The sequence below is a fragment of the Ambystoma mexicanum genome, chromosome 6q (genome assembly GCF_040938575.1).
Source record: "Ambystoma mexicanum isolate Mex_15411 chromosome 6q, UKY_AmexF1_1, whole genome shotgun sequence".
Lineage (NCBI taxonomy): Eukaryota > Metazoa > Chordata > Amphibia > Caudata > Ambystomatidae > Ambystoma > Ambystoma mexicanum.
The window spans coordinates 30,746,595-30,764,921 of record NC_090937.1 but is presented as its reverse complement, the minus strand read 5'-3'; the positions used below and the strand labels follow the sequence as shown (position 1 = coordinate 30,764,921).

The following is an 18,327-nucleotide window of genomic DNA, read 5'->3' as shown; positions in this document are numbered from 1 at the left end:
GGGTAGGTGGGGTGGGGATTTGTTCCCATGTAGGGGTTGTTGCTTGTATTTTTTTTTGTTTGTAAGGTTGTACTGACATTGCCTAATGTGTTCTTTGTTATGCAACTGGAAAACTAATAAAGAGAGGTTTAAAAAAAAATGAGACTAGATTCCCCCTCATGACATTCTTGAATTCATTAGTACCTAGCATCAATAAGCCCTCTCGGGGACTCCGAGCCCACTGATCAACCAAACTCAGCATCTTTCCCATAATCAAACACTTCATGTTAACAGCATTGATGGCGATGGCATTAAACAGGATCCCCATCATGGTGTTGCTCTCGGCATGTGCAAGTCTCCAGTAAAGCATCAAGCTGCTCGATATGATGCGCTCATGAATCATAGTGAGATCAAATTCCAAGGCGATCATCTCTGCCAGACAAAAGATGGTAATCTTAGAAGACGCCTTAGTAGCTTGATCTCGATCATGGTGATGTCCCCGAGTGTGGCCAGACCCAAGACCTGTGCTACATAGTAGAGGATAGGCACAACTTTTGCAGTGAATAGTTTAAGCAGGGTCCCCACCGAGTAGCCTCCAGCCCAGAACACAAAAGAGCATATTACTCCAACAATTCAAGCCGTGCGCACCTTAAGACAGCTCAGGTGAGACATGCCTCTTGGATCTGCTTCAAGGATAATACCCAGATATACATACTGGCTGACTACCTCAATAACCTGCCCACTCTGGCTGCATGTCTGCGACAGGTTTCAAAAACCAGGATCTTGGATTTATCGATATTCACCTTCAGGGAGTTCAAAGCGGAGTACCAGCCAAGGTTATTCAAGGAGTTTGGAGGCCACTTGGTGTCCGGTCCAAGATGACAGTGTCATCTGCATAGCCCATCTATAGTACCACCGTATAACCCCGCTTCAGAGGCAGGCACTTTAGATCCGCCAGAGCTAATCCCATGTCAGTGAGATATAGTTTGAAGAGGATCAGAGCCGCCAGGAGACAACCCTGCTTCAAACCTACCTCTGTTGAAATCCAAGCTGAGGTTCCCCCATCTCCCTCCAACCTTATTTTGACACTTGTCACAGCATGTAGAAGCACAATCATCTTTAATAGGCCAGAGGGAATCCCCCAAACATCTAGATTCCCCCACAACCTGGTACGGTCCACTGTGTCGAAGACATTGTAAAAATCCAGGAAAGCTCCTGTAATACTAACTGTATTTGTGAACGAGTTGCCATCATCACAATGATCTCGAAGGCATCCAAACTCTTCAGTCTGGTGCTGTAGGAGAAGAAGAGGGGCTTCTCTTTTAGTGCAGTGAGTCCTTGAGGAAGTCAGTTGTGTCAATTCCATTGTTGGACGATGTCTGGGAGAAAGGTTGGACCCTCATGAAGACGCCAAGTACAATACCCTTTAAGAGAGACAGGCTGGCGAAGAAGTACAGGGTCCCGGACTCAGCCCCAAGGTGACTGAGGTCAGGAAGCACTCGTCCAATCCATCATCCTCTTGTCCCCGCACCAGTGGGGCAAGAGGCTGGATGCAGTGTGCAAACACATCATTTACACCCCGGCTTCCACCATAAAGGCAGCCAATGCCCACGCCATCCGATTTCAGTACAACAAGGAACTTTGGTATAAGCTCAAGCTAATATTGGATTTAATGCCGGACGACAAGAAGGCCCTGTTCCAGGAGGGTGAGTTGGCCTTGGACTGCGCCATCACAGTGGCACTGGACATAGCAGACTCCGGGTTCCGCCATATGGGCAGTGGTGTGGCACTCAGATGCCAGGGTTGGCTAAAGGCCACAAATGTCAGGGCAGATGTACAGTCCAAAGTTGTGGACATGCCTTTTGATGGGGACAATTTGTTTGGAAAGTCAGTGGAGGAGAGGCTCTGAATGATCAAGACCGATATGGAGATGGCACGCTCTATGGGGACCCTGCATAGGAGATTGTTGTCTTTTCGTTCGAGAGAAAGTCCTTAGGTCATCCAAAGGGTACACTACCCCCTATCATCAGCCCTCCCACTCCACCCAGTAAGCCGACAGGGGGGCAGCTCACAGGCCTACGGCAGCGGAGGCCAGCATAGTCACCCACAGCCAGGACACAGATGCCCAAGCAGGCCTGAACCGGCCGTGGATACGGGCCCCCACTTTTGCTCCCCAGTGGGGCCAGCTGTCGAACTTTGCCAAAATGGTGGAAGGCCACATCACGGACAAATGGGTGCTGGATGTTCTTCAACAAGGGCACGCCTTGGAATTTCAACACATGTGCCCTTGCATTCGTCGTCAAGAACCGCACATAGCTCAACTGTTGCAGGAGGTTCTGACCATGTTAAGGAAAGGGGCAATAGAGCTTGTTCCTCAACTGCCCCAGAGTGTACTCCAGATACTTTCTGGGTTGGTAAAAGTCAGGAGGGTGGCGGCCAAGAAGTTCAGGATGGTCACGTTGCAGCATGTGCTCGATCAGCTGTTGGAAGACGAATTTCTAGCGACTCTGGACCTGGAGGACTCGTACTTTAACATGCCCGTGCACCGGAAACATCGTAGGTTCCTGTGTTTTATGGTCCTGGGGCTGCACTACCAGTTTAAGGCTGCAACGTTTGGCCCAAATCAGCTCCAATGGTGTTCACGAAGAGCTTGGCCCCGGTGGCGGCGCATCTACGCCACAGGGGCATCCCTTATCTGGACGACTGGCTCATTTGCTTCTGATCGCATGCCCTGGCGACCTAGCACACGACTGAGACCATTTGCCTTCTGACGACTCCGATTCTCCATCAGTTACCCGAAGTCCTGCATGGTGCCTGCCTCAACACAGCTGCATGCCTAGCAACCCCCTAGGAAGAGAGGGTGAAGGCCATCCTAGGGAAGGTTCAGCGGCTGTCAGCAGTGCCTGTCTCAGCAGTATGCACCGTCAAGTTGCTGTTGGGCATGATGTCCCCCTGCATACATCTCATCCCCTTTTTGCAGGCTCCAGATGAGGCCTCTCCAAGAATTTCTCTACACCAGGTGGCAGCAGGTCGTGGGTGCTTGGACGGACAAGACCACTCTCACTCGGGAGTTCCGGCAAGCTCTACAATGGTGGGAGATGCTCCCACATGTCACTCCAGGTGCTCCCTTTTGAATCGCTCCCTCCCACCAGGCTACCGTCACCACTAATGCCTCCGTGGAAGTTTGGGAGACCCACACAGGACGATCTCACGCCAGAGGCCTCTGGCTCCCGGAGGAGAAGGACCTTCACATGAACGTCCTGGAGCTCCGAGCACTCTTCTGGGCCCTCAAGTGGTTCCAACCTTAGCTGTGGGGGAAGGTGGTGCGGATCTTCACTGACAATACCACCACCATGCCCTGTATACGGAAACAGCCGGGGAGTACAACCCACTCTATCTCTGGAGGCTCAATCCCTATGGCGCAGGACCATGCTTCAAGACATGTTTCTTGTCCCCTTTCATCCGGCGGGCACCAAGAACACCATCGGCGACTCGCTCAACAGAGAGCTGCGGTCCTGCTAGGAGTGGGAACTTCAGCAGGCGAAAGTATCCCTTCTTTTCAGCAAGTGGGGTGCACCCCAGATCGACCTCTTCGCAATGGCGGCCAACTCCAAGTGCCAGAGGTTTGCTAGCAGGTATCCTCAGCGGAGGAACCTAGCAGATATCTTCTCGTTCCCATGGGACAGGCTCTCCCTGTACCCCTTCCTGCCAATTCCTCTCCTGCTATGTGTGATCAGCACACTCAGACATTGCAATTGCACGGTGATTCTCATTGCTCCAGCATGGCCGCGGCAGATCTGGTACCCGGACCTGGTCCATCTGTCAGTGGCTCCATCCATTCAGCTGCCTCCTTCTCTCCAGAGAAAACAGAACAATATTGCACCACGACCCAGCGTCACTGAGCCTCACGGCCTGGCGCCTGCAGCCCTAGAGTTTGGGCACTATTCCCTGCCTCTGGAGTGCAAGACGATCCTTGCCAAGGCCAGAGCTTCCTCTACGTTGTCTTGTTACAGACACAAATGGAAGCGCTTCACAGTGATGTGCAAGACTCCGAAGATTACGACTCTGTGGAAAGCTGCACTGCACCTCCTTCCATGTTTTCACTGGCCAAAGCTGAGCTAGCTCACGCCTCAGGCTTGTCAAGGAGTTCCTCAAGGGCCTCTTCAGGACTTTTCTGCCGGTGAAGGCTCCTGTCGTGGCTTGGGAGCTCAAAGTGGTTTTGACTAAGGTCATGGGACCTTCATTTGAACCGATAAATCGGGCCCCTCCGAAGACTGCTCTCCTGTAGCCATCAATCTGGCCAGGTGGGGTTGGTGAGACCCAGGCCCTATCCTGCAAGCAGCTGTACTTGACTTTCCATGTTACGAAGGTAGTGCTGCAGACCCATACCACCTTTATGCCAAAGGTTCCTTTGGACTTCCGTCTCAACGAGCCTCTGGTTCTGCCAGTTTACTTTCTGAACTATTCTACTCCTGCTGACGGGGGCGTTACATTTGCTGGACGTTGCTCGTGCCTTGAAGTTTTATGTCTAACGCACAAAGGATTTTCAGAAAACATCTAAATTGTTTGTCAATTTTGGACCGGCGGGGCATGGGAAGGCCCTGTTTAAGGCTTCCATGTCCAGGAGGCTCCTCGGCTGTATCATGAGTAGTAATCGTCTGGCCAACAGACCTTTTCCAGGCCGGCCGAGAGCCACTCCACCAGAGCCATCGCTGCAACAATGGCATTTCTCTCTGGTGTTCCCCTGCTCGACATCTGCAGGGCTGCTACATGCAGGTCCACCCACACCTTCATGCGATTCTAGTGCGTCAGTAGGGATTCCAGGGAGGAGCACCGGGGTCGGCCAAGCAGCGCTTGGCAACCGGTTTACTTGAGGTGGGTCTGTTCCAGAGGTAAGTGTATTGCTTCCGTTGAGCTTTGCCACCTCCCATGGTTGTTTTTATGAACTGCTGTGTAATCATATTCATGAGCATGTGAATCCATGCAAGACCTCATGCTGGAGAACAAATTAGTTCTCTGTAACTCCTGTTCTCCAGCATGGGTCTTGCATGGATTCACAAGGATTCACATGTGATCCCTCATAACCTAACCCCACCCCTGTAAGACCTGACATATTTTGCCTTTTTGCATATAAATATTATTTCTTTATAAAAAAAAATATGGAGCATGGACATTCTCATTTGTGAAAGTGTGTACTGTTCATGTTTATTACCCCACCTCCTGGGACTTGGGCCTGGACAGTCTTCCACATAACCACTTAGAAGTCTGATGAGCTTGGGGGAGTCATTGGTACCGCAAGGCATGAAGAGATACCTAAAGACCCTGACTACGGGGCTTAAGGAACATCTCTTAAGAACTCTCTTGTGTGCATTGTCTGGGAGAAAGTATTTTAAAAAGAGGAATAGGCCGTACACGCAGCATTATGTCGTGTACACGTCATTTATATGGTGCCTAAAATGGGAAGGGAGTGGACGTGCGGTTAGAGCAAAAACTCTTTGATGGTATTATTTTAAGAGAATTAAGTGGAAAGAGAGAGAACTATATCAAAGTAAGTTACTTCTTTAGATGCTGATTCTCAAGCGCTGCCTCTCAATTCTGAATTTTCAGGAACATATTATGCACAAGGGTATAATAAAAAAGAAAAGATAATTCATGAGAAATAGGGTTCCAGTTTTCACTCGAGTGTTAATCAGTTGCCTTTCGTTCAGTAACATGGTGGGTGTTGAAATGTATTTTTTACATTCTTATTTCAGGGCGCCAGCTTGTTGTGAAAGCTGTGAATCGAGTGTGGAAAGAATTTGTTCATCTCCGAAAACAAATTCTGGAGGAGCTTTTCAAAGTAACGCTCTTCACCAATGACCGGGGTCAAATCGACATCTCGCAAATAAAGCCGCTTATTGAGGAAGCAACTGCAAAATTCTGGCAAAGTTACTTAGGTAAAGTTGTAATACTTTCAGTTTCCGAAGTACAGCTATCTCACACTTAGTGTATGTTTTGAGAGCTCTACCAATTTACTTGTTTTGTAACATTTTCTGCAGCAAGAGCCAATCTGCAAGATATGAATTGTAAAAATATTCAGAATGTTAACTTTACTTGCACTGTGCATTTTAACTACTGCAGATTGTCATAACGCACACTGCCCTAAGTCGTACATATTTAGTCAGCCACCTTTAAATGGCTCAATAATTGTCTGGTTTCAGGTGAGTGTCAGAAATGCATTCTGGATGTATGGAGGACACCAGGATTGCTTAAATCCTGGATGGAGTTAATGTGAAAATGTATAATGAATTACGTATAAGTTAGGTATGCTAAAGACATAGTTGTTGAATAAAGAAAAACAAATAAGTAAGCTTAAACCTTTTGCCAAGTACCTGGAAATATGTTGTCGTACTCAATTCCCTGTCTGTTGCAGGTAATTCTGACCCCTGTTGAATGTTGCTTGCAAACACACTGCTGGCAGCTTTTCTTCTTTTTGCCTCCCCAATTACCCTTATGGTCTCCCCAATGGGGATAGTAGTAAAGGGTTTAGATGGTCGAAATAAGGGATAAGGGGGACCGAAAGGAATCTTCAGTGTTAATCACTACCTGCATTCATTGTACTTGAATTATTCTTTATTTCCAGTCGCATTCAATGAGTAGCAAAATTACCTTGAACCAATACTTCCATCTACTTTCCAGCCAACTCCAGTTGTTCTCTTGTGTCAATCTGATTGCATTTCTGTTTTTCTTCTGATTCATCCATGACTGCGGCTGCTTCCCTACTTCCTGCATCCCTGAGATGGATGTCTTTTTATTATTTCATGCCTCATTCACATAAATGTCAAAAATATTGTGACTTACCTCCTCCTTCCATGGTTTCTCCAACTTACTATTTGGGTAGCCTCCCTTTTAAGCAGGCAATACTTGACAGTATGATCCTCCTGCCTCCATATTTAACATTATAAAAATTGTTTGTGACATAATGTATTGATCTAGCCCACCAAATAACCCCATCACAGCCTCCAGGAGACTACTTGAGGGTTCCTGTCCAACACTGTTCAGGGATCTGTGAGAAACCTGAAGGTGTCTCACCGGCTAGTCCCAGGGGGTCTGTCATCCAGGTGGCCAGGACACGGCCATAGCTTTTGGATCCAGTTCCTGGGGGTGGATCAGTGGGGGAGGATCACCTGGATGAGGGGCCACTCAGGGAGTGGAAGTGGAACACTGGAGGGTGAGACGCGGTATCCCATTCCCAATATCACCTTTTCCCCATCCTACCAGATAGGATACCTAGGAATTCAACCCTCCTGCCCCCTTTTCAACACACTCTTTCTCACAGACAGTTCACTGTGAGCGACAACAGATGAACACCAGACCCATATACTCGACAATTCCCAACACCAAGGACAGGCAAGGTCAGGCAATTATAGATTATTACACACACATGACTTCCATCACGCTTCCCCACACGGATAAAAAGTGGAGCACGAATGCACACTCTGAGCGAGGCAAACCGCATGAGGAAACAGCAGTTCCAAGGTGCCAGTTTAGTACAAGGAGAAAGATGGCGAGACCAGAGAGCGTCACAAGGAGGGAAGTACCCATGACCTCTAAAGGCTGTTACTTTCATGAGCCTTGGAAAGTAAGAAACCAAAGACCAGGAACTAAGGCTGGTCAAACCTGCAAATTGTATCTGAGGTACCCAGGGCTCTCCTGCGTCGATACCCCAGGCGGGGAGGAGCGATTGCCAAAGTGGTACTGTCCTTGGCTCCTATAACAAAGCGGCTTCAGAGAAGACAGCACAGCCGATGAGTCAGAGAAACTGATACCAAACCAGCTTGTGTTTTGAACCAAGGTTATTAGCGGCAAAATTGTATACAGAGAACAGTGTGAAAGGAGTTTGCAAAGAGAGGCGCAGAGATAATTTGAACTTTGCAATTGAACTTTGGGAGACGAGCAAAAGATAGCATACACAGAGTGGTCTGGCGCCACTTGGGTGCTCATTCGAAAGATCTGTTAGGTATCCGACTGATGCTGAGTGTGAGTAAAAAGGAATGAGATCGAAGTGGTCAGCTAAATCCTGTGCACATTCGAAAGTCTTCGATAGTTTAAAGTGCATCTCAATTGGTCTGAGCCTGGCTGAGGTAGACTAATCAAGTGAAAGAGAGGGATCTGAGCCCAACTGAGGGGGATCCAGGGTGAACTCCCAGAATTGAATACTGAGAAGAGGAAAATCATTTATTTGTGTTTTGTGTGACAGGCCCTCTGAGTCAAGAGACTTGTGGGAAGCGAAGAGACTTGAACCTAAAAGCTCTTGAACTGTGTAAATGGAACTGTGTCATCGTGCCCCAGAAGCCAGAGTGTGTGCTTTGCTTGAGTTGAGTCACGATGTTCGGGTTGTTGGCTTCCCTTCCCCACGTTTTCAACACAGAGCATGGCGGTTATCATTTTGTGAACACTTCTTTCTTTTTCATGAACACCCCCCCCGACCACCCACATTGTTTGTCCATTAGTAGTAAGGTTTAGCAATAGTTTTTTAGTATATGCCCTTTTAATTTGACAAGACTCCACTAGGACCGCATTATTATTATTTGATGGTCGTAGCTTGCTCCCATCTGTAGATTTACATGGGCGTTTATCTCACCTTTGTGAAAGTTCAATAAACACCCTTGAACTGTCGTCACTTGTGTCCGTCTTACTGTTCATACCATGCCTTCCTTACAGATCCCAAATCGGGTGCATGGGAAAATCTACTCTAGGGACTTGATTGCCCTTTTCAGATCATGTTAGAAGGTGAGATTTCCATTTGTTACAGCAAAGTTGATATGAGCTGATATAATCAACACTCATCCTCTCTACTGGCAGTGACCCAGGTTTAGAAAATCGACTTTCTCTGTTATCCAGGTCATTCATTAAAGGTAATTAAACTATATTGTTTCATTTATCTATATTTTGTTTTTTGCAGCTCAAGAAAAAAAAAGTATCAGCAAAGGAGAAACAGTTGTGCCCAGCTCCCAGTCCAAACTTTCTCGAGTCAGCAGTGGATTTGGTCTTTCCAAGTTAACTGGTGCAAGAAGAAACCGAAAGGAGAGTGGGCTTAACAAACATAACCTGTCCATGCAGGTAGGCAATGTCACTTTGCTATTGCAGCAAATGTTGCTGTTGAATTATATGCTGGAGTAGTCAAGCTATCATATTGCCTTGACTTGCATGTCAACAGGATGTCCTGTTGTGAGGGGCACACAATCTCAGTTTATCTTTGAGTGTATGGTGTTTTAATGATACAACATTAGGTCTGGCTGAAAAGCACTCAGCCTTTTGAGGCAGCCATCTTTTTTTCATTATTGCTTAACCTATTTGCTAGTTTTCACATGCAGGTTGTAAACTGTGACTCCACTTTAAGGCAGTGAGAAGAACACTGGTAATTTTCCTTGAAGCCAACAGACACCCATTTTCCTTTGGTTTTGTTGTTTTTTTTTCCATCGCCACACCAAAATGGCTGACCTGTAGGGCATCAGTGATTTGATCCTTGTGAGTGAAACACCCCTTCTGCGTGATCGTTGGGCGGAGGCATTTAGACGTCCAAACACTGTAAAGACAGGAGATTTTTGGATAGGCTGTGCCTCTGAATAAATCTTGTTTGGACCTAATAACAAGTACCTACGGTGCCGGATGGGGAAGGTTCAGCCCAGGAATGGCAGGCGAACAGTTAGTTTAGTTGCCAGAATTAGGATGGGCATGTCAGTGTGTGGGGCCTCCAAACTGAAGGAACTCAAACCCACAACCTATGAGGATCTTAACTTCCCAAAATAACAACAAAGAGGACATCTGAGAAGATCACTCACAAGGTAGAAGCACTGATGTCCATTTAGAAGGTGAAAGGAGCATAGAGGAACCCTGACCAAGGATCCATGGTAGCCAGGGAGCAGGAAAAGAATGTCCCAAAATGGGGATGATGGGAGGCAAACCAGTCCATCCCATAGCTGTTGAGCTGAGGCAGTGCAGCAGCAAGGTACCCAACGTCCAGGCCAGAAGGACTCCCAAACTTGAGACACTTGTGCCAGAAGGATTTAACATGGAGGCAGCACTGCATAGGTGTTACCACCACACTGGCAGGGGCATAGATGGCCTTTCCTCGATAGAACCGGAGATAGGACGCACTACAGCACTGTCTGGAATTCTGTAAACCAAGGTTCTCCTAGAACCTGGCCTCCTCAACTTGAGTGAACTCTTTATTATGATACACCCCTCTGCTGGAATGGCAATAATAGACAGAGAGGTAAATCACAGCCAAACCAATGCTGTAGGAAGAAACAGGCAACAGGTTAATACAGGCGGAAGAAGAGGAAAATAGCTAAATCCCCAAAACCTCCCTGGGAATACCTCAATATGGATGAGGAAGGCTGAAGTTGGTTATGGACCTAATGGTGAAAACAAGGACCTGTATTACCCCTTACAAGTTACTCTAGAATAGGAAAGTCTGATACAGGGAAGGAAAATCTAAGCTTACCACAGCAGCGATGTAGGTTCCAGATTTAGTACAAATGGTAACAAGGGTAAGCAGAAAATAAAAAAACTGGAAGGTTAGTATAGGAGGAATATCCCGCACGGCACAAGAGCCGCACTAGATCCGGGTTGGTGCACTTAGTTGAAGGGAAGCAAATCAGCTAAGCATTCAGAGTGCACATGTAGATGTAAGGAGGTCTGATAGTTGAGAAGGGTTCTGCGTAGTAGTCTTTAGGTTGAAGAGTAAGAGTGGCAGTGGGAGTCAAGGGGTGTCCCTCTGGACAGAATTGGGATATGCTCTGAAGAGTGGGTCGAATAGTATGTAAGGAAGAGCAATCCACACGATACAACAGACAACAGAGTTACGGTGGTCCAGATAGACATGAATCACTTACACAGCATCCAGAGGAATGGGCTGGAATATTCCGTAAGCAGGAAAGACACGGTCAGAAGCAATTCAGGAACGAGAGGCAATTGGAGTCCAGGAAGCAGACCGAATTCGGAACCGGAGAAGACCAATTGAGACCAAACAGTAAGACCAGGAGTCCGGGAGGCAGTCCGTGTCGGCAACAGCAGGTATAAACAAGTCAAGACGTTAGGCAGCAGGGAAATCCTTTTAGCGAACCGTGATCGATAACCAGAATCAGAATGCAAGCAACTTCATTGGTAGCTAGTATGATAAGTAGAGGCAGCGTCCTACAGGGAAATGCAGCATTTAACCGCAATTGAGGAGGCAGAGCTTGTGAGGCTGCGTCACAGGTGCGGTCAGCTGACCAACCTCATGACATGGCCTATGCTTCTTTCTGATGTCAACAGAAGTTGCCGACCATAGCCATGGCAAACACTAACGCCGCCAGAAGGGCGCAGCCCTGCGATGATGTGAAACAAAGACACGCTGAGTAGCGCGAGAGGGCTGACGCTCCCTATGTGTAACAGCAGGCCCTGGAAAAAAAGTCTGGCAAAGGAACAAACAATCTAGTGCGAGGGGGTCAGCAATGCGAGGCTGACAACTCTTGGATGATAGTTCAAAACATGCCATTTTATTAAATCATAAAAGTTATCAAACGCCTCACTATCCCTACTCTGACGAGGATTTCCCTGCCTAGCAAAACTAAAGGGAAACGACAGAACTAACACAGGATGTCTGGCCTTCACACCTAAACATCAAATACACAAATAAAATACATGGCAATTCAAATACCATCAACAATTATTGTCACAGTGTCATGATAACCACTTAGCAACCTAGGTGAAACCGCTTGCCTGGGATTCAAAGTAAATTCAGCTCCAATGTTCAACAAAAACAAACCAGGAAATCCATGTTGATAGTAAAGTCTCAATTCAGTTCTTGATGTCTCAATGTCAATGTCAAGGTACAGTTTTGTTAACCATAGTTCCAACAACAACAATGCCTTTCTTCTTGGTGAAATAAGGACTTTCCACTTCAAAATAGCATCAATGTTATTCCCGACCATGATGCTTTGCCACCACTTCCAGTTCTACAAAAAGACTTGGCACAGTTCAAAAGAAATACAACTTCTGTAGGTATCCGGTAATAAAATTGCGGCAAAAATTTCGCTGGTAAAAAAAATTGCGGCAAAAATGCTGTGGTTTGACCCGGTAAAGGTGTACCCCATTGTACTATTTAAGGGGATCAGGGGTGTCCCCTGCATCCTTTACATGATTGTGGTGGCAAAACCGCAGCATTTTTGCCACAATATTTTGTGTAAACAGCCATTTTTGCCACGATTTTAAGACATGGAACCCTTCTGTAAACGTTATTGAAACACAATTCTTGGTTCATATTTTGTCTGTTTCTCTTGATAAAATTAGAAATCACAGTAGGTATCTGTCAGGATGACTTTACAGCACTTCGACTTTCACTTCAATAACTTCAACTCCTACTAATGTTTACCATGAGGGCATGTTCCTTTGCCTCATAGTTTTCCACTTCCGTTGTGCTACTGAAGTCTAGCATCTACTGACAACCAAATACGCTACCACAGCTTCAGTATTTTGTTTTACCAATACAGCTTAAGTGCTTTGCAACTTCATACAGGTTTTGGTTCTGACAGGATTCATTTTCAGGTACTTCAAGACCTTCAAATAGGCAAGGCCCTCTTCCTCTTAACATCCCTTTTCAAAGGGGCAGCCTATCTGCGTCTCTTGTCTGCAACCCACAACAACCTATATTTGCCTTTGGAACACACTTCTTTGTTCCATCTACAGTCTTTGGCAATGTAGGTTGTATCAGCTTCAAAGAATATTTATAAGTAGCATCCCTTTGCCAACTTTTAGCCAGAATAATTACCCAGAGGCCTTGGTGCCACCCTCATGGCTTCAGGTAATTCTTGCACATTTGTATCTTGGGCAATGCTGAAGTTCTGTTAGGTACAAAGTATAGTTTAAACTGCTTTCAGGCTTTGGTAAAGGCTGATTTCATTCTCAATAGGGGAATACTCTTGGCTTGGGCAATGCTTGCTTGCTCCAACTTCAAAAACAAATGTTTAAAAACATGACATTTCTTTAGAAGCAATTGTGTTCTGCGTGAAAAATCATTCAGGGTTCACTCTTCCTTTGAGAAATGTAATTGGGCATACACGACCACTTCTTCATAGTTTTTACAACGTGTCAAGATTTAACAGTTGCTTTTTGGTAGCGTATGCTCTACGACCCAGTGATATAGGATAACACAATCGCATGCGAGTACTACATTTCAAGTGTCCATTGTTATAGAATGAATAAACATCTCCGCCTCGCTCCTACTCTTAAGCGAGTGCTTTTTAAGCTGGATACTGATGCCGGCAAGGCTTGTGCAAAGAATCAGAACCTCAGCCTGGTTTAACTCACCAGCTTCTGTTTTCCTTTCTACATGTGTTGAACCACTTCTGCTACTTCTGGCTTCTCTTGGGACCAACACCCTTGTTCGCTGAAGCAGTCTGACAAGCCACATCGATTAAGGATCCCCTCTTGCTCCTGAGACCCACAGCTTCACGACAGCTGCTCACCATGGTCTCTGGCATGCTTCTCGCTGCGCAATCTCTGCAATTAGACTCACATGGGAAAAGGTAGCCTTCCTGCACCCCTTCCGCTGTGCAGCCTCTGCACACCAGAGTCTTGTGAAACAAGACCCTCCTAGGATGGTTCTTCCACTTCTGCCTGGTTTGCCGACAGTTTGTCTTCTTCCTCCTACTTCTGCTACTATTCCAGTCACAGTTCCAAACCCTTCTCAGTGCCTGCACCCCTGGGTGGCTTTTATCCCTTTCAGGATCCTTCAGCTTTGGGCGATTAGGCTTAATTGCCTGACTACTACAACCTGACTCTTGGGCCCTCTTCCTCGTCCCAGTAATTCTGGGATTATGGGACTTGAAGTTCCCAACAACAAATGTAGGTCTTCTGACATCTGTTGGTTGGCAAATAGCCATTACAATTGTGGGATTACGGGGAAAGTTAAACAGGCTGGTCTGCCAGTATTCCTGGGCTATTCCCCCCCCTCCGCATGAGATCCTCCCGCAGTACACCACCCCAAGGGTTGGGATCGGGAAGCGTCTGCCTTCCCCTTGCCACATGCGAAGGGTCCAGTCAGGTTTCTGGGAGGAGTCATTACTGATTCATCACACTTTCCAGCTAGGACGACATTTGGAAGCTATAGGAGAGTTCTGCCTGGGATTCCCCCATCAGAGAAGGAACAGGCAAACTAATATCCTGCTAGTATGGCCACAGCAGGGTCCTCCGCAATGATCCATCTTCAGCAATGATCCATCTTCAGCAACAGTCCATCAGAAATTCAGGCAGTGAAACCAGAGTGTGCACAAGGTCTCCTACTGCAAATACATTCACCCATGCAAGTGGACAAAGAATTTGGCAACCAGCCAGTCAGACCGCCCCCAAAAATCTGCCAAACACACTGGCCCAACCACACTGAATGTAGGTTAGTAAGTCTAGAGTACTTTAATCCATGTACACCACTTTAAACCCAAAGAGAGGCTGTCTTTGTGGGTTCAGGATGACTATACGTCAGTAAAATGTCCAGTTTGGCTGAGCATACTGGTCCACATAGATAAAAGGATGGCCCAAAACCAAATTTCGAGAGGATTGTGTCCTCCGACGTATTCCACATCTATGACAGTAATGACCACAGCTGTGCTGCCTCGGAATTTTTTTTAGGCGTCCTGCGTCGATGACGTCGATACGTTGTCCCTCGAGGGCCTCCGTCGAGGGTCGACGTCACCGGATGTTATATCTAGGACGCACGGCGCACGTAGCCTCCGCTCCATTTTTTATGCGAACTTGTTCACTTCGGAATCTCGGCACGCTCGGTTCTTATACTTTGTATTGAGAAAATGTCTTTGTCTTCTTCTACCCCGAAGTCGGGCTTCAAAAAGTGTCGGAACTGCGGTTCCAAAATGTCCCTCACAGACCCGCACAATGTCTGCCTCTGGTGCCTCGGCGAAAGCCACGCCTGCGATGACTGCCAGTCCTTGACATCGAAGGCCTTGCGGGAGCGGAAGAAGAAATTATCGGTAGGTAGGTTATCTAAAACCCTTAAGTCGAAATCTGCTGGGCTTTCGACCGATGACTCGATGGGTGACTCCACGTCGCCGTAAGTCCAGGGGGGTCTTGGTCTCGGAGTAGGTCCCGCCATTCCTCTACCTCTTCTAGGCATTCTCGGAAGCGCCGTCACCGGTCGCCTTCCCCGTCCTCGTCGGAGGACTCCGCCAGACGGCGGGTGACTTGTCCCACCAAGTCTTCATCGCCGGCCGAAAGGAACGAGCTAGAGCCACCTTCGGGCTCGGGCGGTCAGCGCGATCATCGGGAGCCGTCGAGGTACCGATCGGACAAGGTTGATCGCCATAGCCGTGCCAGGTCCAGGTTCCGGTCCTCGACGCCCTTGAGACCGTCGGAACCTGTGAGGCCTTCTAAGAAGGCATCGGCGCTGTGTCCTTTGAGGGACTCTCTTGAGGCTCCGGCTTGGAAGAAGTCGGCGACTCCATCGGCGCAGAGGCCGTCGAAGGACACTCTCGGGGCTCCGGCCTCGAAGCAGTTGTCGAAGTCATCGGCGCATCGGTCGACGTCGACGCTTTTCCATCAGCGCCCTCGACGCCTTTTGAGGAAAATTTACCAGAGGTGCCCGGGAGGGCTGTGGAAGCTCAGAGGAAGGCTCTCAGTAAGTCAGTGAGGCCTGTTTTTGAGCCCTTCTCTGGTCATCCCCCTCCAGGATGGATTTATTCCAGCCTTTGGATTACATTTCAGAGGTGGAAGAAGGATCGGATGAGGAGGGGGTTGTGCCTCCTGAGGTTCCTGATGACCTGTTGTCTGGTCACAGTCAAAGGGAAGACCTACGTCAGTCCTTACATGACGCCAGTGGCCTTGACACCTCTCCGAAGGCTGAGTTTGGCAGGCCTGAGCCTGGTACACATGCCAAATCCTCGTATAGGCGTCTCATGTGAAGGGTGACTGAGTACTTGGGGTGGTCTGCTCCACCTGTTGATTTTCTGCAGGATGACCTGACAGATATCCTGGAAAAAGGTCCACCCACTGACCCGGTGTTGCCATTTCATTTGGCTTTGCAAAGAAGGGTGGCGGCGGCTTGGACTGCTCAGGAGAGTCTCCCGGCAGTGAATAAGTCACTTCTGAAAAAATACCGTTCAGCCAGTGGTGACCCCTGATACTTGTCAACGCACCCCACCCCGGAGAGTTTGGTGGTGCAGGCGGCTACAGCCCCAGCGAAGCAGGCTGCGTACCCTACCATCCTTCCTGATAGGGACGACAAGCGCTTTGATGGTTGGGCGAAGAAGGTATTTTCTTCTGGGGCTATGGCTTTAAAGGCAGCCAACTCTGTTTGTGCCTTGACAAGATTCACTCACACTCTGTGGAATTGTGCATCTTTGGCGGCTGAACATATTCCCGAAGGGGAGGAACGAGATGTTTTTCTAGCCCTCGTCCAAGATGGCAAGGATGCCATGTGTGAATCCATTCAGTCGGGTCTGGACATGGCAGACTGTGTCAGCCGGTCCATGGCGGCGAGCACCGTGATGCGCAGGTTTGCCTGGTTGCGGAAGTCAGGATTTGCGCCTGATGTGCAATTCCGGATTTTCAACATGCCCTTTGATGGTGTCCATCTTTTTGGCAGCAAGGCTGACGAGAGCCTTGAGAGGTTGCAGACCTCCAAAGCTGCAGCAAAGTCTTTGAGCGCTGCAGTGCGCCAACCTCTGCCTTTTCGTCCTAGGGGACAGCAATGGAGGGGAGGTTCCTTTTGGTACTACTCTTCCTTTGGTAGATCGAGAGGAGCTGCCAGTCAAAGGGGCCACCGTAGGAGTACCAGAGGTGGAAAGTAAGGTACTCGAGGTGCCAAAGCCGCTCAGGGAGTTGCCTCTTTTCCCTCAGGCACTGCCGCTGCCGCGTCAGCTCAGTCATGAGGCCATGTCCCATGGTTTGCCGGTTGGGGGGAAGACTGGCGCAGCATCTTGTAGAATGGCATGCCATTACTTCAGATGTGTGGGTTCTGGAGATCATGGCCCACGGCTACTCTCTTCCCTTCCGGCAGAGGCCTCACGACAATCCACTGGGGAAGCTCTCTTTGAAGCCTCCGGATCCGCTCCTTGCGCAGGAAATCCTATCCCTGCTGGAGAAAGGCGCCATAGAACTGGTGCCTGTAGCGGAGAGGAACAAGGGATGGTATTCCACATATTTTTTGATCCCGAAAAAAGACAGAGGCTTGAGACCCATCATGGACTTGTGTGGTTTGAACAAGCTCCTCAGGAAGGACAAGTTCAAGATGGTTACTCTTTCTCAAGTACTCCAGGCCCTTCAACTTCAGGATTGGTTGGTTTCTCTCGACCTCAAGGATGTTTACTTTCATGTGCCGATTCATCCCAAGCACAGGAGGTACCTGAGGTTCGCGGTTGGCAACTCGCATTTTCAGTTTCGGGTCCTGCTGTTCGGATTGACCTCTTCCCCGAGGGTCTTCACCAAGCTGATGGTTTTGGTGGCAGCGTATCTCAGGAAAGGGGGGATTCACGTCTACCCCTACCTGGACGATTGGCTGATCAGGGCAAGTCCTGCATCATCTGTACGTCACCTGCCACTCCCATCACAAGCAGTGCTTCTCCCTCAATTTAAAGAAGTCTCATTTGACACCTACCCAGCGACTCCAGTACATTGGAGCAGTGCTTGACACATCCACAGGGCTGTGTTGTTTACCAGACATTTGGTCCGGAAATAAAGGTCGACAGGACAATTGGACGACACCAGTTGGTCGAAAACCAAATGGTCTAATTTTTTTTTTTTTTTATTTTCACTTTTTTTTTTTTTTTTGGGGGGTGGTCCCCCTCCCAACCCTCTTTTTTTCCTTAAATGAAAACCTAAAAAATATATATATAAATAAAATAAAAAATTCGACCATTTGGCTTTCGACCAAATGGTGTTGACCATTTGTCCTGTCGACCTTTTTTTTCGACCAAATGTCCGGACACCGGCTGTGTTCGCCTCCCCAGGTGAGGGCTCATCACATTCTGCAGATGGTGGACAAATTTCAACGTGCCCAGAGTCTCCCGGCGTTCAAGTTCTTGAGGTTGCTCGGCCTCTTGGCATCCTGCATTTTTCTGGTGCCATAGGCCAGGCTGCGGATGAGATCTCTGCAGTGGGCTCTCAAGATGCAGTGGTCGCAGTTCTCCGGCAGGATGTCGGCTCACGTTCAGTTTCCGCCCCCGGTCGCACAGGATCTTCTGTGGTGGGCCGTCAAAGGAAATCTGATGAAGGGTGCTCCATTTTGACAACCATGGCCGGAGGTGACGATCGTGACAGAAGCATCCTTCACGGGGTGGGGAGCTCATGCCAACGAGCTGACAGCCAGCGGCCGTT

At 48.2% G+C, this 18,327-nt stretch overlaps 1 protein-coding gene across 5 annotated transcripts in view; it reads left to right on the top strand.

Moving 5' to 3' along the window:
* WDFY3 (WD repeat and FYVE domain containing 3) overlaps window positions 1–18,327 on the top strand; it is a 2,538,776-nt gene that overhangs the window by 1,625,746 nt on the left and 894,703 nt on the right. For all 5 annotated transcript variants that reach the window (XM_069630405.1, XM_069630406.1, XM_069630403.1 and 2 more), the window contains 2 exons: window positions 5,733–5,915; window positions 8,924–9,081. In XM_069630405.1, the coding sequence (XP_069486506.1) occupies window positions 5,733–5,915; window positions 8,924–9,081 (341 nt within the window). The remainder of the gene's footprint in view (window positions 1–5,732; window positions 5,916–8,923; window positions 9,082–18,327) is intronic.